General features: G+C 35.8%; 1 protein-coding gene across 1 annotated transcript in view; it reads right to left on the reverse strand.

Annotated features, from left to right (window-relative positions):
• The window catches only part of BANK1 (B cell scaffold protein with ankyrin repeats 1), a 249,140-nt gene that overhangs the window by 199,214 nt on the left and 26,196 nt on the right, over positions 1-23,730 (reverse strand). The window contains exons 2-4 of the mRNA XM_087816091.1: positions 17,729-17,883; positions 11,295-11,433; positions 2,718-2,857 (exon numbers count right to left, since the gene is read on the reverse strand). Of these exons, the coding sequence (XP_087672217.1) occupies positions 2,718-2,857; positions 11,295-11,433; positions 17,729-17,883 (434 nt within the window). The remainder of the gene's footprint in view (positions 1-2,717; positions 2,858-11,294; positions 11,434-17,728; positions 17,884-23,730) is intronic.

Genomic DNA, 23,730 nt, shown 5'->3' on the forward strand with positions numbered 1-23,730 from the left:
TCAGAAAATGATCATGTTATTATATGCCCAATAGCTTTTAAATGATGATAGGAAGTACTTTATTACTAATTTTTAGGATTACTTAAATCACATCTACCATTAAAATTTATAGGAAAACTCAGGCTACCTCTTACAATATACCATTTCAGCTAAGTAGGTTGGATATTGAAAACATTGAAATCTGCTGGTATATGTTCTTGCAAACATGCAAGTAACTATAGTGAATAAAATCACAATTATATTGTTCTTTGAATAGAGATGTCCAGTGGACTATTTGCAAAATACCTAAATTTCCCAACTAAAAGATATAGTATCAAGCACATGAACAAAACAATTCCTGTAATGTTCTATAAAGGAAAGAAAAGGCAAAGGTTTTTACACAATTTTAAAAATATAATCTATAAGGAAGCTAAGTTAAATGTCAAAAAAGTAATCTATGTAGGAGAAAAATCCACATGCTTATAAAGAGAAGCAGTGTGGGCTGGGACACCTCCTTCGAGGCCAAACATCCCTAAAATACATGAAGAGAATGCCGCTGTGCTCCCTTCTTTTTCATCAAGGGGGGAGTCTGCCATTCACCATCTTAATGAATCCATAACAGGTGTAACATACATGATCCAGATGCCAGTGGATTAGGCAAACCCCTGTCATACCTGGTCTAAGATCTAGTGGAGTCTGACTGAACTGCAGTGTCTTCTTTCTTTTAGGCATTTGATGGTATGGCTGGGTCTGTCTCAGGATTCCTTTGATCTAATCCCACAACATGCCTAGGTCCTCTGATGACAGTGGCTAAATCTCTAAACCTATCTTAAGTTGTATATATTAAACCTAATCTCTTCATGTCTCTTTTTACACTGTGGTTTGCTGTCAACCAGCTAGAATAATTCTACCTCTCAGTATTCTCACCTCCAGTTTAAAGTGGCTTTTTCCTGACATTGACAGCCTGAGCCAAGCTGAGACTGCCCACCATTCTTCCTTTCACTAGACCACCAGGGCTTGGTGGGGAGGAGAAGCATTAAGACTCAGTCATAACCCTCACTCACCTCTCCTTGTTGACACCAAGGGTGAAAATGAAACAGAGCATTTTCTAGTTATCTAAAAGTTTTTATTCACCCAAAACTCTAGAAGAAATCATAACTTGTACATTACAGCATTCTGAAAAGCTGTCAAAGGGTTATAAATTACATTTAATTTTGACTATATACAAAGGTTTTTTTGTCCCTAAAGGCAAACCAACACAAAAATGTGTTTTGGGGACTACTTTACTTCTATGCTGACTGTATATTAATAATACAATATATCACTTTTATTAATCTTTTTGTAATGAACAGAATTTTTAAAGCAGAAGATAAGGTAGGCTTGTCACAAGAAAATGAAACATTCTATATTTCAGGCTATTACTTTTGTTCTTGCTTTACAATTACAAAATAGACATTTTGTCAAATGTCCAGAGACTCCCTGGTTTGACAAATGATATTTTACTGCCTGTCCTTCTCTAAGACACTTTTACCATTTCTATTGTTCTAAAATATGTCATTCATAAGGGAGAACTCTAATAAAAAAATGTGTCACACAAAATAAATAACAAAACCTCCAATTCTAAACTAGCTTAAACATATAAAGCTTCATGACAACCTGTCAATTTCACTATCATTGATGGTTTTGTTACAAGTTCTTGTAGTGTTTTGTGGTGAATTGAAGATTAGATTGCTTATTTGACTGGCTCTCTCTTTGTCTCTTTTCCCTTCTCCCCTTTCCTTCTCCCTCCAATATGCACACAAAAAAGGCAATTAAGCACCATTATAATTCTAATTATCTCATAGCTATAAAAGGAAATGACATGTATTTCACTCTGCAAATTTGATGGTATAAGCACATACAGGATAAAAGTTCCACATCAAGCAAGCTTTTTCTCTGTTGAAAGTGGGTCAGGTAACAAAAAGATAAATACAACGCAGAAATTAAACTAATGGCATAGGATTAATCAAAATGCAATCATTGCATACTAAATCCACGAGGGCAGGGGATTCACAGCACATACATTCACTGGAAAATATCTGAAAAATGGCTCTCTGAGAAGACCATAAGCTCCTCACCAAGTCATCATTGCTGAGTAATGGAAGCAACCTAGGACTTAAAAATGTCTCTTCCCAGAAAAACTTACCCTCTGGATTCTCTAATAAAATGTTAATTTAAAGCAAGATTTTTCACTATCAGATAACAGTGATAAATGAGAATAAGAAAAACATATACTGAGCTTGGAAATTTCCACACGAAAATAACAATTTCTATCTACATTAACCCCACACGCTCCCTTTCTGGTGGTATTCTTGGTTTGTCTGACTTCTTAACCTCTAAGTGTCTGACGGCCTGACTTTTGTTTTGTATTGTCCGGATTTAGATGAAGAGGAAATTAATTTCTTAAGACTTCTCTTTAATCCTCTGCCTTTCTTTATCTGCTCTGTAACAGCTTTACAATGAGCCTACCGCAACAGCTGCTTTGCAGTGGGTAACCTGTCTCTCGGTGACATTATCTGGACTGCTTGACTTAAGCAAACTAATTCATCTCTGCACCACAGAGGCAGGTTTTTCCCCTTCCTATTGATCAGTAATTCATTCTTATTCAACCAACATGCAGACTTGCTACCAAAGTGTGCATTCTTTTATCCACATTAGCTTTTTAAGGCATTATCAACTTCATGGAAAGATCAACTTACCTGGCACACACCATCTCCTGGACCTGCCGCTCCCAATAGGCTCCCCTCAGCCTTTTCTGTTGTATAGTATTTAATCTCTGTTGTGGCCTTAATGATTCCATCACAGTAAACATTGACATTGACAGAGCCAGCAGGAAAATCTTATAAAACACAAAAAACAGAGGTAGGAGCTGAGTATATAATGCACATCTCACAATATTATATCTCTTGGAGAATATGAGGGAAGACTTTAAGATTTTATAACAATTTTACTAATTTCTAGCACATATGTTTTCTTTTTTGTACTTAGAAGTTAGAAATCACAAAACAGAATGTATAATTTTAGACTTGTTAAAAAAAAAACCTTAGAAGATAACAACGCATGGTAAAATTATAATAAAAGCAAAGCACTAAGTCCTTTCTCCCTAACTACTAACTTCCATTAAAAAAATCTATAATAATCTTTACATATAACTTTATAATTTAGAACAGTAAAGTTGCTCATAAAAAGTTAGGTGTTTGTTTCTACTCTTATGAAGAAAACTCCTATAAATTATAGGCAAGTTTCTCAAAATTGTGTTTGAAGAGAGAAAATGTAGAGTCAATCAAAATTATAGAACTTATATTCAATTCATTACAATGAAAAACCTTTGGAAATTTGAGATTTAATGCCCTGCTATTTAAGTCTAGTTACACCATACATTTATCCAAAGCCTTTTGTGAACAAGCTGTTTAAAGTGACTGACATACTTCATTGTGAATTCTGCTCTAACATAAGAACATTTAAAGTTACCTAAAAATTTTGGGCTTCCCGTGAAAGAATAACAATAAACAGTCATTTCAATAGAAAAGCCATTGTGTTTTATTGTAACCAAAGCAAACAATTTATCTTTTCATTCGTTTTCAGACACCCTTTAAAAACATTCACTCTTTGTTCTGGAGATATTTTTTAAATTATCCTGGAAAATTGTCACCTAACCAACTGGGGTTTTGAATAAGCCATTAAAAGACTAAAAAGCTAGTTTTAACCCTAACATCCTAATGAAGCTTTGAATATTTAAAATTTCTTAAGGTTTAAGCATTAATTTTACTTTATCAGCTGAAGAGGTTAAAGGACCTTATCATATTTATTGCTTCATGTAATCTAAAGCCAACAAAAGCAATCTTAAGTTTAACTAGATGAAGGGGCTGAAATTTCCTGTTACCATATTGCTTGACTAGACATTTAACCTCTATTATAAAGGAAATATAAGTAGAAAAGTTCTCTCTTTCCAAAATAAGTATCTATCCAGTAGAGAATGAAAGAGAAATCACAAGAAAAAAACTGAAGTTGTAAAGTACAACTCATCAGCCACACTATGCACATTTGGTAATGGGGGTTCTGGAGTTTTGGCAGTCAAATAAAGTTAATTTCAGTAAATTTCATAAGGATGATTTTGAATGAAGAAATTGATTTTGTTTATCAGAAAAGAGATTAGGAGTCTTACAATGGGGTGTTACCTTTCTGAAAGAAAGTTGGGTGATAAATCATAAGGGAGATGTGGTGAGATTTGCTTGGTTGTTCCTTGATATGGAATACTTAAAATATTCTAATTTCTTTAGAACAGAACATTAAAATGAGTTAATTTGTTTTTGATATCTGGAGCCATTAGTAGACTCAAAATTTTGCCATTAGATCTATTGATAATGATGCGGATTTTAAGGTAATCCTCCAAAGAGATGTCCTCTGAAGTACTGTCTTTGCTGTATACATTTTCATATCTTTTGAATGTCAGTGACTAAATAACACCTAATTACTGTTTCCAATCATATATCATGGAGGAGGAGTTATGGATTCCTCTGGTTGGGGGGCCCTCCTTCATAGTGTATTACTGAATTGGCATTTCTGTGAACAATACCTGTTATGGCCTGAGCATTATTTTACATTAACTGTGATCACTATGGTGTCTATATTTTATAGTTCTTCAATGAAAATAAAATCAATTACTTTAAGGACTCAAACAGAAAAAAGTAAAAGTGAATTCTGCTATTTATTATCTAGACTACAGTAGGCAAGTCACATTTGACACTGGAGGCACGTGCAAATATAGGTCAAAATCACCAAACCAAGCAAGGGTATAAGAGTCAGCTATGAAGAAGTAAAATGGTTTATATGAAAGAAAAAAAGTAGAACTCACTGTCCCCATCAGACATAGATACACAACAAAGTACACTTATAGAGGAGCAATGGACTATAACAAAATTCTACTTAAATTTCAGGTCTCAAGTTCTAGGCTCTTCAAGAGTCTTTGTCAATCTTTCCTCTCTGTGTTTTAAGTGGTCTGTCCTTTCAGATTAAGAAAAAACTAATTTATGGAAAATATAATCCAAAGGTATATCTTAAGAATTAGAATTATATTCACTAATTCCATAAAAAAGGATATTTCATAAATCCATTTATTTAAAAGCTTTTCACTTTCTGTATTTCCATTGTCTGAGAAGCTGTGTTCCTTTTTGCACCAATTTTATCCCTTTAACACATGGTAAACCTTAAATGAATCTACCAAATGTTTCCAGGGGAACTGAAATCAACATGACTCTTTTGATTGGAACAGCATTATTAAATAAATATCAGTAGCTTCAAAACCTACATCATTCCTAAAAATTAATATCAGTTTTGTATATGTTAAAATCATCTTCCTGAAGGTGGTTTAGAAAAAATTCTTAATGTTATTTTTCTAAGGAGGCTTGGATTAATATTTAGCACATGCTAAAGTATTTTTCATTCTTTTTAATGAAATATTAAGTTATAGTTTATATTATTTAGAACAGTTTTTCAATTAATAAAGAGAGTTATATCTTTGTGTATTCATTTTATATTCCTTTCAACTTTTAATTGGTGGTCCCCCTGCTGAGTAAAATATTTTTTCTGGCTGAGCTGCTGGTACCAGAGGACTACCCTCTTCCTTCGGAGTAAAAAGTAGTTAACATTTCTAGTTTAAAGCCTTGACATGTATTTTTATATCTTCTGGTATAAACTGGGACTACAGTAAATTTAAATTCCCTTAGCACAAAACAGTCTCTGCCAGAGACAAACCTATGGACACCATTGGGAAGATGTGGCTTTTAAAAAATGAAGTAATTATAAGTGTATCAAATTATGTAGCTGAAAGAGAGAAGGCAAAATGAGAAAATATTTTCTCAAGTTAAAAAATCAGGTTAATATTTGGAAATGAGTCAGAAGGGAAAGAGAGAACATTTATGAAAAGAGCATCTTAGGATTCCTTCCCTATGTGGCATATTGTACTTTAATATAATTTTGTTATTCTCTAAATTTTTACTAAGTTAGAAAGAAACATATATTTAAAAAGAACATTAATATGGCACAGTGTAGGGTTGGACAGAGAGAAACCTGAGAGTTTTATCTGAGAAGTGTAAGAAGGAGACCTGAGTATTTGATATGCCTCAATGTTGAGAGACGATTGACACACACATGCGAGCAAGCATACATTTAAATGGTTAGGAGGAGGTATCCAAACCAAAGAAACAGAGTAGTTGGTCTGAGGGGTACCCTTTTCTAACAGTAAATGCTAGCTGCCTACCCCAAGGCCTATTATCTTCTTCCTTTTAGAAACAGATTTTGATTTTCTTTTGTTGTCATAGGATGCACTTCTATCCAACTAAAAAGACTAGATTTTCTACTCTCCCTTTCAGCTAGATAGGACCTTGGGATTAAGTTCTGACTAATGAAGTATCAGCAGGTATGTCATACAGAAACTTTCTTACTTAATGAAACCTTCGTTTCCTGATCCCAGGGATGTGCTGAGAGACTTACTCACCAGAAAGAAAAAAGCCCTGATTTTTAGATTTGCCAATTTCTGTGGTGTAAATACTTACACTAAGGCTGATTTCAAGCTACCAAAGTTTTATGGACTGTATGGTATCCCCTGCCCCCAAATTCTTATGCTGAAGTCCTAACCCTTAGTGTACTATATTTGGAGATGAGGACTTTAAGGAGGTAATTAAGCTTAAATTAGGTTATAAAGGTGGGGGCCTTATCTAATAAGACTGGCATCCTTATAAGAAGAAGAGAAGACACCAGAAGTGCAGGTGCACAAAGAAAAGGCCACATCTGGACAGAGAGAAGGCAGCCAAGAAAAGAGATTTGCCTTAAGGCAACTTTTAGCCCCTTAGATTCCTAGCCTCCAGAGCTGTGATAAAATAGATTTCTGTTGGTCAAGCCATCCAGTCTGTGGCATTTTGTTAGGAAAGCCTGAAAAATTTAATACACAAGTAATATCACTGAATATGAATTAGGGAAAAGATACATAAAATTGACTTTTGTAATGCAGTATGAAATGGTTCCCCCACACCGCTTCATCATATTGCTCTGAACATAAGTGTGATGGCAAAAGTCTTAGAAGTCATCTTGTCCCATGATAATTATGGCCGCACCTCAGGACTGTGGAGTGGTGACTAAAGATAAGCCTGTATCCTGGACAATACTGTGAAGCTGCCAAACCAGCCCTCAGCACCAGCTGGATTTAGTACAGGAAACTGTGGTTACAGCACAAGAGAACATTTACAGGCAGCAAACCACATTTTAAGTCATGTGACTGATTAAATCTTGGGTCAAATGATCAGAAATCAAGTCAAGTGAGCATTTTTTCTAGATTGAAAAGAGACTGGACAAATAGAGGCCTCCTCTTGACATTGATGCATCAATATTCTTCAAAAGGATTCTGAGAGTGGGGAAGCATTCTTAGTATGCTTTCACTTTAGATTTTGATCCCTACATTTTAAGTTGGTATCCAAAAACGTACAGAAAATATGTTTTAAAGGTGATGTGGGATACTGATTGAGATCATTTCTTGCCTTAGAAATCACCAATGGGTATGGGGATTATAGATGAGATAACAGAATTGGAAGCTCTCCTGAGCATAATTCCCCAAGGGTAAAGAAGAACAAACAATTTTGGTATCATTTGTAAAAAGAGATATAAACCTAGGACTAAGTGAAGAGAACGGCAATATGAGGTGTACAATATTTATAAAGAAAGATGGACTCCTCAGTTCACTTATCTGTAGGAAAAAAAGGAAGTTTTTAAGTGGTTTAACCACACCCCATCCAGAGGCTGAGGGTGGGATATTCCAGAAAAACCATTCCTGTGTTTAAGGGAATTGCTAGAGGGAGAGATTGAAGCTTTGTTCCTCAGTTGGAGGTCTCTCCCTTGTCTCCAAACATCCTATAAGTAAGTACTTGAAAGGTAAGTAGAGAAGTTAGTTATTTTATCAGCAAGAAAATTGAGACACAGAATGATCAAGAGACTTGTCTAAAGTTACTCAGTAAATGGCTCCACACAGAATTGTTAGTTATTTCTTTGGCTACATGCAGATTCTGGACCAATCATTAGCCTTTAAGATGCTGGGCATCTCTCTTACTCCATAAGTGGTGTAGAGAAAAAGAAGGCCTATTGTACAGTCAGTGCTTTCCAACTGAACTTCCTGAGATGATGAATATATTCTAATAAATCATTTGAAATATGGTTAGTTCAACTGAGGAAATGAATTTTAAATTTTGTTTAATTATTATAAATTAAAGTTTCAAAAACCAGATGTGGCCAGTGAAGCTACAAAGCGTACTTACCCTAGCTATGGTTTGTCACCCACAAATACATCATGACATCAATTTACTAGGTGTTGACTAGCTTTAAAAAAATGAAAAGAAATGCAATGCAATTCTTAGCTCTCTGATTATCGTGCCCATTGCATGTTCTTGCATATTTTCTATTTTTTCTATTATAGCTTCTTAACATATTAGCCAGAGTTATTCAAAATTTCCTGTCTGATAATTCCAACATCCGTGCCACAGCTAAATCTGGTCTGAAGTTTGCTTTCTTTCTTTAGACTAATGTTGTGTTTTGGCTTTTGGCATGACTTGTAATTTCTTTTTGAAAACCAGACATATTGTGTCAGGGATAAGGAATGAAGCCAGCAGGCATGCAGTGAGAATGTATAGCAATCTGGCTAGGACGTGGGCTCTATTTAATGCTTGCTGTAACTATATGTACCAGAAGCTTCAAATGCGTCCTTCCTCTTGACCTTTGCTTCCCTAAGTGCTCCTCCGCAGTAAAATGATGCATCTTACAAGAGTGTCAAGTGCAATCCATTGCCATTGCACCCAACCTGCTGTGGTGTGCTGGTGGTCAGCCTGGGGGAGGGGATGCATTCTAATCTCATATTAAGTCTCAGTCTCTTAATGGGCCCATGTCTCTTGGCTGTGACCTTTACAAATGTTTTTGCTGTGGCATAGTGTTCCTCTCCCCACCTCCGGGAAGACTAGGGAGGATACAGTGCGATGGATGCCCTTTCCCAGCTGGGATTTAACTCTGGTAAAGTGGTTTCTCCTAGAGAGCAGCCTTTGTCATGGGGAACATGCTAGGAGTATTTCACCATGGTTATTCTTCCTCTGACCTGGCAGAGCCTCCTGAAGATTTCAGATATTTCCTTCTGAGAACCTGGTGAGGTTCCTGGAGGTAAATCCCACAAAATTATAGGTGCCTCACAAGACTACAGTCCACACTCAGCCACCAGAATTTCATCAAAATTAGCATTTAAGTGCTTCTACCAGTTTTCCAGCTCTAGGGACTTGTGCTCCAGATAAGCAGACCTTGGATGTCACACTTGATTTACCTTTCTCTCCAAATTTAGGGATGGTGGTTTGCCCCACCACCAGAGTTGTCAATGAACTCAAGAAAAGTCATTTATTTTCAGTTCGTTCAACTTTTTCATGTTTAAGAATGGGAGTGACAACACCCAAATTCTACATGACAGGCTAACACCATAAGTCTAACTATTGCTTTTAAAACCTCTGCTTTAATTATGGATTTATGCATATGCACTGGGTCATGATATAAAATGTAGTTCTTACTAGGGCTCAAAAAATTTTACAAAACAGTGCCATAAGGCAGAGAAAACAAAACTCTGGGGCCATTTCTGCTGAGGCATGTCCTGTCCACATTCCCACACACACTCGAGGCATCAGTCTATAAATTACTACATAGCAGCTAAAATTTCATAAGAAAAATATCTCGTTAATTTACAGAACACACAAGTTGAAAAAAAGACTTGGAGGGGTTTAATTAGCATAACTACTAAACAGCAGTTTGTTTGTTTATTGATTTTTTTGCTACAAACTTGCTGTTCAACCACATATTATGAACTAGTATATCTTAGAAAGTATAGACCATTAGCTTTCTGTTTTTCTGAAAAACATTTGAATTTTGACATGCTTTATTATTTGCACTGCTCTTAGTTACTAGCTAAACTAAACATAATTTTTTTTTTAATTCTCATAAAATCTTAATATGAGTAATTTTATTTGACATTTTGGTGTGTTATTTGGGAATTATTATCTAAGTACTTTTTAATTGGCAATATTGATTTTTTTTCTGTAGTGATTTCAGTCTAACTAGATTTAGTTTAAACTCCAAAACTAATTAGTTAAAAATTTCTTCATTAAATCATTTTAAACTGTGGCATAAGGAAATGATGGTCTTTGGGAGAGAAAGGAAAGAGACAGAGTTCTTTCTCATCTCACTTCTGCAGATCCTTGTCCCTGAGAGGAAGCAGTGTCTGAAAGGTTTAGCAATGCTTGGCATAGAGCCTTTCCTTTCTATGACCGAACTCTCATCTCAGCTGTGCAAGGAAATCCACAGAATGGACGTATTCTTTGCACAACCTAATAGAAAGGGTTTGCATGGACTCGCTTCATAAAAGCGACATTAAAAGCTCAGGATGCATTTGACATATACTTTCATTTTAAATATTTTTACATTTCCAAATTCATAGTAAGACTGCATATCTTTTATTGTAAAATATTTTATGAAGTTCATATTTATAAAGTTTTGTAAGGTAATTTTATTCTCTGATTGTAAAACAATAAATTAAAAAGCAAGTAGTCCTATATTATTTTATCAAAACATTTAGATTTTTAATTTAGTACAATTATTGTGGAGTCTGATACTGTTTATCATGCTGCAAGCACAGTTGCATAATGAGATGGTTAGCTTCACAAATTAAATAAGGAAAAGAAGGGGTAATTGTATACGAAAATGTTACCATGATGATAAAATAGTGAAAAAAGATTTATGCTTTCCAAAACAACCAAAATATACTCAGGAGCAGGGGGGAAAAAAAAGACAGAGAGAGGGAAGGAGAGAGGGAAGGAGGGAGAGAAAGTAAAACACACAAAAAAATCAAAGTTCATTAATGCAAATCCAAATATCTGCGAATTCTTTTACAATAAAGCTCCTAATTTTAGTTCCATATTTAATAGCTGGTGTACATTCAAGTGCTCTCTGCTGACACATATAAAAAAAAAGTGATGTTACTGGATGCTGTTTCACAGCATGGAAGCTAATTTCTCATAATTTACACATTCGTACTTTTGCAAATTTGGATTAATAGTAACAACCTTGGGTATGTGAAAGCTAAACACAGGAAACACCTGCAGAACAATATTAGTTTCTATAAGGAAGTGAAACCATTTATCATAAATTTATTGAAAGAAATTCGGGGTGATATTTTATATTTATTAAAGCATGAAAGAATTTCTTACCTAAAGCTTTCATACACCAGACTGTTTTATTCCAGAGGGCTGGCCATGTTCTAATGCATTTATTATCTGATGTAAATTCAACCTCCACAGTATCACCAATTACTTCATCTCTCAAAATAATAAATATTTCACCAGGATTCTGTAAGAAAAATATAACTCAATTAAGCATTTGAAAAAGTTCACATTAACCACTTAACCCATTATGTTCATTAATGATAGAGGTTGCACGTGATCATTAAATGTCTTCTATCATGTCGATATTTTCAACCATATTTAGAAGTGAAATATGTAAATGTGATTCTCACTACATTTTGAGTTTATGGGCTTGGGGTCTATTGAATACTGTTTTTGCCAATGCCATATTTTGCAACTGAACAAATAGTGAGAATACAGCTGCTCCCTTTTCCTCTTGCCTCTTCCCTGTGTGAGGCTCAGCATCTCAGGGTAATAAGCATCACTTCACAAACTTCAATTGGTAAATAAACCCTTTTTTCAAGTCCTTTTCCTCCACCTTTCTAGAATTTGATGTATTTATCTATAAATGAAAGGACTGGACATTTAAATATAATAAATTTTTTTAAATTTAAATATTAATTTTTTTAAAAAGATCAATAGTTTTAAATCTTACCAAATAGAGATTCTCTGGTTATGATGGGTATCTGTGAAGGTCACTGAGTTGACTAAAGGTTATAACTCTAAAACTTTAAAGATTTTTATTAAGGTGGAAAATGTACATAATGTAATAAGGGTTATTGAAAATATTTTGGAATTTTTTTTTAAATTAGGGATAAGAAGATTGAAATTAGTACAGAAAAAAGGAAAAAATAAATATTAAGTATTTATTTTACACTAAAAATTATTCTAAGCACATTTATATAAATATTTTTTAAATCTTAGCCAAAACGTACACACACATATACACACATGCAAATAAATGCGCACACCAAAACTAAAATGGAAGACTTGCATTTCCCCTTTCTGAACACAGTAACTAATACACAGAGTTACACCTGAAGATGAGTCAGAACTACTTAAGTCAAAATCTACATTCTTCTTTACATCATGTTGCTTAACCCTTCAAAACAACTAAAACAAAATACTATTTTTATGATTATCTCCGATATCTCCCTTCAAAGGCTTTCTTCAAAGTCAAACTAAATTTAAGTTCCTCACAAAATAAACAGGAGCCTCATTTATATGCTCTTATAAAATTGTGATTACCCAAAAATCATTAATTTCAAAGTTCTCTTATTTAAATGTTATCTCCCTAAGCAAAAATCAACCACCAACAAAGCTTACATCTTTAATGCTCTGTACCTAAGTTCCTACAAATTCATTGATGTTACGAAATCATTTCAGCTGACACACATCCACTTTGAGAGTTTTCCACCAGGGTCTAGTGTTCGCAAATATTTGTCCACAGGGTATTTTGATCTAAATTTCTCCTTACCAATTAAATTGCATATCAAGGAAATATACCATATCAAGGGAACTATCACTATGCTCCCTCTCACTTTTGCTCCACACATTCAACATGTCATACCCACGACAGCAGAGCAGGGGTTAGGTTATGGCAATGGTTCCAAATTGGTATGCTAACTCTCACTCTCAGAATCAGGTGGGAAGATTCTAAAACTCCCACTGTCCAGTCCATAACCCAGACCATTTATACCTGAGACACTGGGTATAGAATTTCAGTATTATTATTATTTTTTAACCTCCCACTAATATTCCTTATATGCATCTAATTTTTAGAATCACTTGGTTAAAGGGAAAATACATCTACTGGTCATTGTAAAACCTTACCGCCCAAGGGGCAGCACTTCACATCACAGATATTTTTGGCATTGCTACTTTTACCATATATATATTTTTTCAATTAGATCAGAAGACCAGACTTTAGGTTAAGGATGGTTACCAACAACTAGAGAGTGATTTGGCATCAGAAATAAGTGGGTGGTGCTGCTAGTTTCTGTATATTGTTTTACTCTGCAATCAGGGCCAAGGGATAAATGGTAGGAGGTAACCTCTGAGATTCTTGTGGCTTGCCCACGGGCCCATACAAGTCACGCCCACTCATATAGTCTCAGGATTTCTCTGGATTTGTAAATTACATAATCTGTGGTCTGTACTATAGGTTTGGAGACTTACATTATGGTTGCAGATACAGAGGTATATGAATAAACAGGTCAAAGAAAATTAAGGTCTTTATTAGGGAATATGCCATGTTCTAGGAAAGGCAGTTTAGTGAAATTAATACAGATCTAAATGCTGATAAAGCCAATTAAAGGGCCTTTAGCTGTTATACTATAACTTTAAGAATTAAATTTACTCAAGAAATCAAGTGACTGAACTAGTTTTAAAAATATGCTTCAGTCTTATCATCAGAACAGCAGTACTGGGAGTATAACATAAAAATAAAGGAATATCAGTTAATTATACTAAAGGGAGTAAGAGATTTGAAGGGGATAAAAACTAAGACTGCAGCAAACGGATTCTACCAAGAGGAAGGGAAAGTAATAAATCAAAGGCTTGCCTACAGAGATAAAACCAGATGAAGAAAATAAGCTCACTCTTAACTGCTCTTTAGGATGGTGCTACCGAGGAAGAAATATAGAAGCCAGGACTGAGCCTGTGATGGGGGCTCAGAGAAATAACAGGGGAGGCAGAGGCGGTGAGAGAGTAAACTACAGTACCGAGCAGATCTTCAAGGCAATCTTTAGAGGCGCCCTCTTAAAGCTTCAGGTGTAACCCATTAAAAGAGTAACTGGAAGGCAGCTATGCTCACCACTGTACCACCGATGCACACACAAGAGGGGGTCCCCCCGCATCTGGTATGGACCAGTATCTCTTTGACAAGCACACCCTGGGAGACAGTGATGAGACCTGAGCCTCAGGCTACCTTCCCATAGCCCCAGGGTGACTTCCCTGGTCACCAAAGCACTACATGCATGCTGGGCTTACCTTCACCTCTTTTGTAAGTTGTACCAAATCATCTACTTATGTTCTTCCATTTGTATCACTTTCAAATAGAGAAATTTGATACCCACATCCCCATGCCCCCTCCCCCCCAAAAAAAGAGTGATGGGAATCACTGCTTATAGATTACACAGCTTCAGCAAGTGATTGGGGACAACTGGGTAGATTGATGAGAAGTCACTGAAGGGGAGCATTGAATTCTTGATGCCATTATTAGCTAATCTGAAGGCAATTAGTACTGTAAGGGTCATGAATGTGTTTCCTATCTTCTGAGAAAGGATTTAACCTGGGTACTATTTTCATTTTTGGGCCAGAGAAGTCACTGCTGTGGGGACTGCCCTGTACATTATAAAATATTTAGCAGTATCCCTGGCTTCTACCCACTAGATGCCTGTAGCAACCCCCCAGTTATGACAACCAAAACTCTGCATACTTGGTCAAATGTCTTCCGGGGGAGGGGGGCAAGATCACTCCCAGGTGAAAACATTGCTCTAAGGGAATTCACCAGAAAATTAATGAAATTAAAACTTTAACACAGCACAGGGAAGATAAACTAGCAAATAATAAACCAGGTCCAGTTCTGGATTAGGTGCTGTTCCAATGGGAGAATGCTTCCCAGGTAGAATTTTCATCATGGATATAAAATTGGATAAGATTCATTTGAAAAATGGATGCTTTGGGCAGAATGAACTCATTGACTTCATACCTCTCATAATCAATTGCTTCACAAGACAAAATCAAGAGAAATATGCTAGAAAAATAAATACCTTGGCCCATAAAAAGATTTTAAAATATTAAAATAGCTAAAGAACATATACATGGACACAGACAATGGTGTGATGAACACTAAGGGAGAGGGAGGCAGGGGTGAGTGGAGGGGGGCAAAGGTGGTGGAAATGGGGAAATTTGCAATAGTGTGAAATTCAAAATTTTAAATAAAAAAAGATTTAAAAAAATAGAAATATCAAAATAGGACAAGGAATGTTAATCCTAAAAAAAAATAAAAAAAATAAACCAAAATTAAGTCACAAATTTAACTGGTTAAAATTCGTCTAGGTATTTCTCAAAAAGGTAGGGAATTGCTCACATAGATAGAGCACTAGAGGCATATCTTCACCAGTGCATGGAAAAAAAAATTATTTCCTGCTGTTTTTAAAGTGGCACAAGATTTTCAAGGCTCAGGCAATAGAACAATCCATGGGAAGAAACAATGCTGGGGAAGAGGACAAGGACCAATACTCCCAGGCTCCTGGGCTCAGCAGCAACACAGCTGCCTCAGTTAAATAATCCACTCAAGCTGAGCTCCAGAACAGAGGAGGGAACAGGGAGAGCACTACCCTAGGAGGCAGGTCCCCAGGCCCAGGCAGCTCCACAGCAAGAAGCAGCAGACTGACAGATTCAAACTAAGTTCCTGTTTATCAGAAAGATAAAGATTATGTCACTAGATAGAACCATAGTCAACTCAGCTTGGGCATGCTGAGTTGGAGAAATGAGTAGATTTTGAAGATGCTGGGTGTGAAAGAGGCACATCTCAAATAAGATCTGGTGGGTGGCAATCATTGCGTTGTAAATTTCTTGATTTTGGAAGATGGCAAGAGGATCAAATATCACCCCCTGGGAGAGGAGCCTGAATTCTTAAGGGGCCTCTATTCACCCACTAATTGGAAGACTTCTCAGAAATGAGTAAGTTCAAAGGTTGTGCTTTCAGATAATAGGCACAGACTGAATGTCTTCCTGGCAAATCTGAAACATGATTTTCACTCATTTGGATACCAATGATCTCTCCTGTGGCTCTTGGCAATTGTCATGTGGATTCAGATTGTACTAAGATTGAGGTTGTGGGAACACAAGATTTTGACTGGGGTAACTATTTTTGGTCCAGGGATTAACTTATTTTGAATGTTTAGGGTGTGGGGCTGGTACTAAAATATTCTTTCATGACCTTTCAACTCTTAGTGTTGCTTATAAAGTGGACTATCCAAGAGAAATCTGAAAATGAAATAATTTAACTTCAGAGTGTCTGGAAGAATTATTTCCATGTCAATTAAAAACAGCCCATGATTCTGCCATGGAAAGAACCCTGATCCTAACCAGCCACCTCTGCCTAGAGGCAGTGAGGTTTCATTTTTGAATTTTAATTTCTTTGCAAATTTAACATTGGAAAGGTTTTATATTATTCAAGTTTTACTGTTACAGATATTTTTAAAAGCAGCTTTTTAGACTCATTGCATAATTCTTGGTGAGCTATTTTTAGTTCAAGAGGATTTTTTCTTTCTTTTTCAGCTTGGATTTTATCTACTTGAGAACAGTTCTCATTTCTCTTTTTATTATAATCTCCTCTATTTATCGCTGTCTCTTCCATTTCTGACTCAATAGAAGCCACCAGTTCTGATTGTTTAGTCTGAGTTTCCTCCCTAGAGTTCTCGTGTATTTTAAGTGTTACAATTTTTTCCTTGCCTGATTATCTGTGCCAGTTACCTTGAACCTGTACAGTTCAGGCTCCTGGGGTCTCTAAGGAAGCATCAGAGAAGTTTTTGTTCCTCTGGAAATGATAGCATAATAGTTTAAAAATTCGATTCTCCTGCTTAGGCATGGAGCCTGGGGGTGAGGGAATAAACTTTGCCCAACTGCACAGAATGTGCAGCTTCCCCCAGTACTGCTGGTCCCAGCAGAATCAGCAGAGTCTCTGCCAGCACACACCTCCCAGCAAGCAGACAATGCAGCCTCAGTCATCCACTTGCTTCTACCGGAAAGACCCTTGCATGCAACTCCCATGGCTTTCTTGTGTCTTCGGCCCCTTCCACTCAAAGATGGACACTGAGAACCAGCGTTATTTTATTGTCTAGAGAGATAGCCTGAGATTCGAGTCAAGCTCTACCAGGAGGCTCATTTCAGTTGTTCATTCCAAGGAAGACAAGAGAAAAAATGTGAGCAATATGTATTCATAGAGTCACCTTCAGAAATCCCCCTCCCCCTCTATTATACTTTTATTCCCAAAAGGTCCAGCTTTTCTAGATTCTATGATATTTCCCCTTGCTAATGTAGGCCTTTGATACATATTTTATAATTGAAATATTGCTCATCCTGAAAAATAAGTATTTTCAAATTCTCATAAAGAATATGTTTCCCTTTATGAAAATAAAATAATTGATCTGGTTAATACAAACCGAAAGTTCTTTTTTAAGTAGCTTGATATATGTAGCTATCGTAAATCTGTTTGCAACGCATCAAGTAACAGCTGATAAAATTAAGCTTTCACTTATTCTCCAATAGTCAGTTATTCAACAAATATGTATCAAATGCCTACTAATTTTCAGACATGGTTTTGGGTTCTGAGGACACAGCCATGAACAGAGTAACAAAAACACCAGTCATTTGGAGCTTACATTTTATTGAAATGCAATATTCATTAAAACAATAGGGCCACTTAAATATTAAGGCACCTTTTTACTGACCTCACAGGGCACTTCAGTGGGAAGCACCAGCGCCAGTGGCCCACTGCTTCCTGAAACTTGGGCGAATTCTTCAGTTCGCTTTCTCTCACTCACTTCCCCAGAAGGTTCCACTCTTAAGTCTGTTGGAATAGTGACCTCAAGGTAGTCATTAGAACCTAGAAAAAAGTGCACGAATGTAGATTATAATATAACAAAGGCCATTTTATTTCCTCCACTGTTATAAAGACTAAGTGCTATGCCCTAGCTGGTTTTGCTCAGTGGTTAGAGCATTGGCCCATGGATTAAAGGGTCCTGGGTTCGCTTCCAGCTGAGGCGATGTACATACCTCTATTGCAGGCTCGATCCCCAGCCCTGGTCAGGTGAGTGTGGGAGGCAAACAGTCAATGTGTCTCTCTCAGATCGATGTTTCTCTCTCTCCCACTCTCTCTGAAGAGCAATGGAAAAAAATATTCTTGGATGAAGATTAAAAAAAATTAAAGACTAAGTGCTGGGCAATCAATTTAATTAATATATGGAACAAACAAGCTGAGTTTAAGAACCAATGTTAATAATTAAAATAATGCTCCACAACTTATCTAGTGTTATAACTTTAGTGACTAAACTAAAGCAACTACATAATATGTCATCATTAGCTAAATATTTTCCCCCAAAAAATACAACCACAATTTAATATTTTCTCTTACTAGTAAAACAGCAAATCTGAAAAACATGTAACTATATTTTCAATAAGTAATTAAAAATTTTTATTTCATTTTAATTTGGATTTACTTTTTATATACACTTCTAGTTTTTAAAAACAAAAAGTTTTACTAGGAGACACTCACTAAGTAAACTAGTAGAAACACTGGTTTACTGGTGGAATATTAGTGTTCATCAAAATGTGTTTTTTTAAAATTTTTTTTTTATATTTTATTATTATTTATTTATTTATTTTCAAAATGTTAATGTGTTCTGTGAAAAAAAAAGTCTTCTATATTAAATAAATTGGGTTTCTTTATGGCAGTTTTTCTAAGAATACTGAAATATGCGAATGTGAATTCTGAATCTCAAAGAGGGAAAAGCAGTATTTTATTTTTTAAAATTTTAACATTTAGTAATTGAGCATTTGGTGTCAATCATTAAAACATTTTTGAAGAAAAATGTGTTGTGTTAAAAGAGATAATAATGTTGCTGTTACTCAGTGTTTCAAAGCCCAAAGCATTTCATTAGGTCCCAAAAGAAATGTGGCTGAAACCAAGGCTCTCACAACTAGACTACATCTACAAAGTCTTAGTCCAACCTCAAAAATAGTCCTCAAATTCCAAAAAAAAAGGAATTGGAAAAAAGTGGAAAGAAGACCCTGACAGTTAGAAACTGGCCAGATACTGTGCAAAGGCTTTGGTGTTGTTAAGAGCAATGCCAACATCGGATAAGGCCACTCTGTCACCATGATGGACTAAGCTAGAGAAGAGACCACTTCCTAATCATGTCTGAATCCAGGCAAAAGCATGAACACTGACCAAACCACAAACATGACCAATTATTCCAAGTCCTGGCTCCTGGGAGTGATGTTGCTTCTCCACCAATCCCAGCCTAAGCCTCTTTTCATTTCTCTTGCCTTCTGGATAGGGTAACCAACTCCTCTCAGTTGACCTGGAATTTTCCTGGTTTGGGCACTAAAAATTCTGTGTCCCAGGAATCCCCTCAGACTCAAGCATACTGGGATAGTGGGTCACCCTGCTTCTTGATGAGAGTTATGATTGTACCAACTCATAAAATTACACCTGTTTTTTGACACAAGCAAGTGACAGCTATACTTCCTTGAACCCTCCCTTAAGTCACTTAAAACAAGCTTAAATCCTACAAGTCTTTTCTAACACCCTCTTACTGAGACACCCTATGGTTCTCCATGGTGCCCCCTAATAATTACAAATAGCAAAAAATCCAAATAGTCCAAGTACAGGTGTCTTCCTAGTGATCTTTGGCTAAAGGATGCTGACAGGAGGAAAAGGAAGAGCCAAAGGCAATACAGATGGAAGTAGCTATAAGTTGCTCTCATTGTATCCAAGAAAAATGAAGTAAACAGTTTAATATAGGGAATTCTATCAGGAAAGCAGAGTAACGAATGAGATGCCCTCTAGAGAGAAGCTGTCTGTCCCTAAGCTATATCTAAGGAGAGTGCGTGCTTTTTTCTGCCTTATGAAAGTTGCAGAATAAAGGCACAAAAGCCCCTGGGATTTGTAGATTTCTCCTAGTACTAGCCTTGCTTGAAATGAAATGAAAAAAAAAAGCCTCTACTTCTCTAACGATTTAAAACACTTTCATAAAATGTCTCATTTTCTCTCTCTCTCTGTGTCTTTCACACACACACACACACACACACACACACACACACACACACACACATCAAAACAATAAAAAAAATTATATAAAATTGGCTCAATCACTTTGTGAATTGATAAAAGAACAAAGAAACTGATTGTATTTCACACACATTCAAAGAAGGATGTGTAAATTATTCCACCACAGAAGTATGTAGGATGTTTTCTGATAATGTCTCTGTATTATTAGGTTAAGAAGAGCTATTTTTTTTTACCCTGAGGACATAACTATGGATGTACAAAATGATTTATCCCTATGAATGTTCACAGAAGCACAGTTTATAATGCAGAAAATTGGAAGCAGTCTGAGCAATAAGGGACCAGATAAAAATATGTAATGTCACTAATAAAAATTCCACCAAAAAATATTTAACAAGGAACAAGTTTATAATATAATTTTAAAAATTCAAGGTACAAAATTGTCAATTTAGTAGGTTCCCATTTTAGCTTAAAAAAAAAAAAAGAATCTCTGGTTTCAGATTTCACATGTAAGGAGCTTTTGAAGTCACCACTCATCCTAACAAAGGGAAAGCTGATAATTTAAGAAAGGGGCAGACACAGCAGAATTGCTGACCCTAAGGCTGAAGAGACAGGCAGGCAAATACAGGCAGTTTCAGCTTAACAGACCAGAGGCTCTGGGGTGGAAACCACCCAAGAACCAGTGCCAGGGTAGGGAAACTGAACTGTAATCGACAAGTTCCTGGATGCTCTATCTGGACAAGCTGAGAGTTAAAAGCTCCAGGGGAATCCAGCAAAAGTGGGGAAGCAAAGATAGCAACACATTATTTTGAGATTTATCTCCTCCAGGAGCTTAACCAGATTCCCACAGTAAATACTGGAGAAAATTCCCCTCCTGCTTCTAGGGAAAAGGGACCATTTTGTAGTACCCCAGATACTTCTTAACGTGACCTGCCCTAGAGGGAAACTAGTTAACCAGAACCTAAATTACTGGGGTATTATGGGAGTCTAACTGACCTGAGGAAGAGAAATACCCACCTGCAGCTCACTGTAGCCATTCAGTACCAACTAAGGTGCAGAAAAAAACAGAAAGGCTTGTGAGGCTTACAAATCCAAAGGCACAGGTTCATTAAACAATTGAGACCTAATCATAGGCTTAGAGAGAGCTTCCCCTCCTCCTACACCTCACTACCACATTACTAAAAACCAATTTACAGCAGTTCCTTTTGCCCCCAGCATATAATTTTCTGGCGATTGAGACAAACTATAATGTATATCGAAATGCAAAAAACAATATGAAGAGACAGAGTAAGCATTAGAACCAGACATGGCAGGGATGTTGTAATTATCAGATTGGGAATTTAAAACTATTTAATATGCTAAGCATTCTAATAAAGTAGACAACATGCAAAACAGATTGGCAGTGTAAACAGAGAGATGGAAATCCTAAGAAAGAATTAAAAGGGAATTCTAGAGATCAAAAACACTAATAGAGATGAAAAATGCCTGGATGGGTTCATTAGTAGATTGAGCACAACTGAGGAAAGAATCTCCAAGATAGAGAATACCTCCAAAGAATTTTAGAGAACTGAAAAGCAAATAGAATGGAGACTGAAAAAAAAGCATGATGGAATATCCAAGGACCGTGAGAAACCTATAAATGGTGAAATGTGTAATGGGAATATCAGAAGGAGCAGAAAGAGACAAACAGAAGAATTATTTCAAACATTAATGACTTCAAATTTTCCCAAATTAATATCTGACACCAAATCACAGATCCAGGAAACTCAGATAATATCAAGTAGGATTAATCCCCCAAAAGTCAAGGAAGGAATAACATCTTGAAATGGCAGAAAATCAAAGATTTTTTTAAAATTCTGAAAAAAGCTAGAGAAAAACAAACAAAAACCAACCCTTACCCATAGAACAAAGATAAGAATTATATATGACTTCTCAGAAACCATGCAAGCAAGAAGAGAGTGAAGTTAAATATTTAAGGTGTAAAAACAATCTACCTCCAACCTAGAATTCTGTACTGTGTGAAATTATTCTTTAAAAGTGAAGGAGAAATGAAGACTTCTCACACAAACCAATATTGAGATAATTTCTTGTCAATAGACAACACATAAAATGGATTAATTCCATGAAAGACTCAAGTTGCCAAAACTCACACAAGAAGAAATAGTGTGAATAGGCTTACAACCTATTTCTACTAAATAAATTGAATCAATAATTAATAGCCTTCCAAAAACAGAAAGTACCACGCCCAGATGGGTTCACTGGCAAATTCTAATAAACATTTAAGGAAAATTTATACCACTTCTCTGTAGTCTTTTTCAGAAAACAGAAGCAGAAGTAATACTTCCAAATTCATTCTATGAGAGCATCACTACCCTAATACCAAAACCAGGCAAAGACATTACAAGAAGACTATAGACAATATCTCTCATGAACATAGATATAAACTTCTCAACAAGATATCAGTAAATCAAATAAATACAAGACAAATAAAAGGAATTATGCACCGTGACCAAGTGGGATTTATCACAGTTATGCAAGGTTTATGATTCACTAAGAAATCTGCTACCTTAATTTATCACATTAACAGATTTAAAAAGAAAAACTTCACATGATCATATCAATAGATGCAGAGTAGCATTTGAAAAAATCCCATACCAAGTCATAATAAAAACTCAGTAAATTCAGAATAGAGGAAAACTTTCTCAACTTGATAAAGATTATCTACAAAAAAACCCCTACAGCTAACATCATTCTTAATGGGAGAGATTTGAAGCTTTCCCACAAAGATCATGCACAAGGCAAAGATGTCCCCACTCCCTACTCCTTTTCTTTATCACCATACTGGAAGTCCTACTAATGCAAATAGGGTAGATGCTCAGTATTACTTTCCTTCCCTTTTTTTCTGATTTCTGATATCAAAATGAATAAACATAATGTTTTTCTTATTTTCAAAAGACTAAACTACTCTTTCTCAGTTCATATATCCAACTACAATTTAGAAAGAACTACGGCATTCCCATGGAATTTCAGCACTGAAGATCAGGGTTTTGGTCAAATTTATAATCTTGGTAAAAGATCCTATAATCACAATTCTGCTGATTTTATTAAGTATGCTTAAGGTGGTACAGATTTTTGTATGCTTTTCTGGAGTTTTAATGTCATACCAAAGACTACAATACTCCTCACTACTCAGGTAAGTAAACAGGTATTTCTCTAAGAGATAAAGGAAACAAATGTACTTTACAAAAAGACGTAATTTTTACCAACCTATTTGTCTAGTCCTCAGCATTCTCAAACAATCTTGTCTGTGGTGCATTATAATGGACACAATATAAGAAATATTTCATTCAAGGTTATTATTAATGATACTGATGATTAATAATGATAATAAGCCCTATCTGGGTGGCTCAGTTGGTTGGAGCATCATCTGTACACAAGAAGGTTGCAGGTTTGATTCCCAGCCAGGGCCCATACCTAGGTTGAGGGTTCGATCCCAGGAGGCAAACAACTTTCTGTCTCACATCAAAGTTTCTCTCTCTCTCTCTAAAAAATGATAATGATAATAAAACTTCTTACTACCAGATATATATATATATATATATATATATATATATATATATGAATATACTCAATACAGCCAAGGAAATGTTGGTTTCCAAAAGG

This window comes from Miniopterus natalensis, chromosome 1, assembly GCF_054644295.1.
Source record: "Miniopterus natalensis isolate mMinNat1 chromosome 1, mMinNat1.hap1, whole genome shotgun sequence".
Taxonomy (NCBI): domain Eukaryota; kingdom Metazoa; phylum Chordata; class Mammalia; order Chiroptera; family Miniopteridae; genus Miniopterus; species Miniopterus natalensis.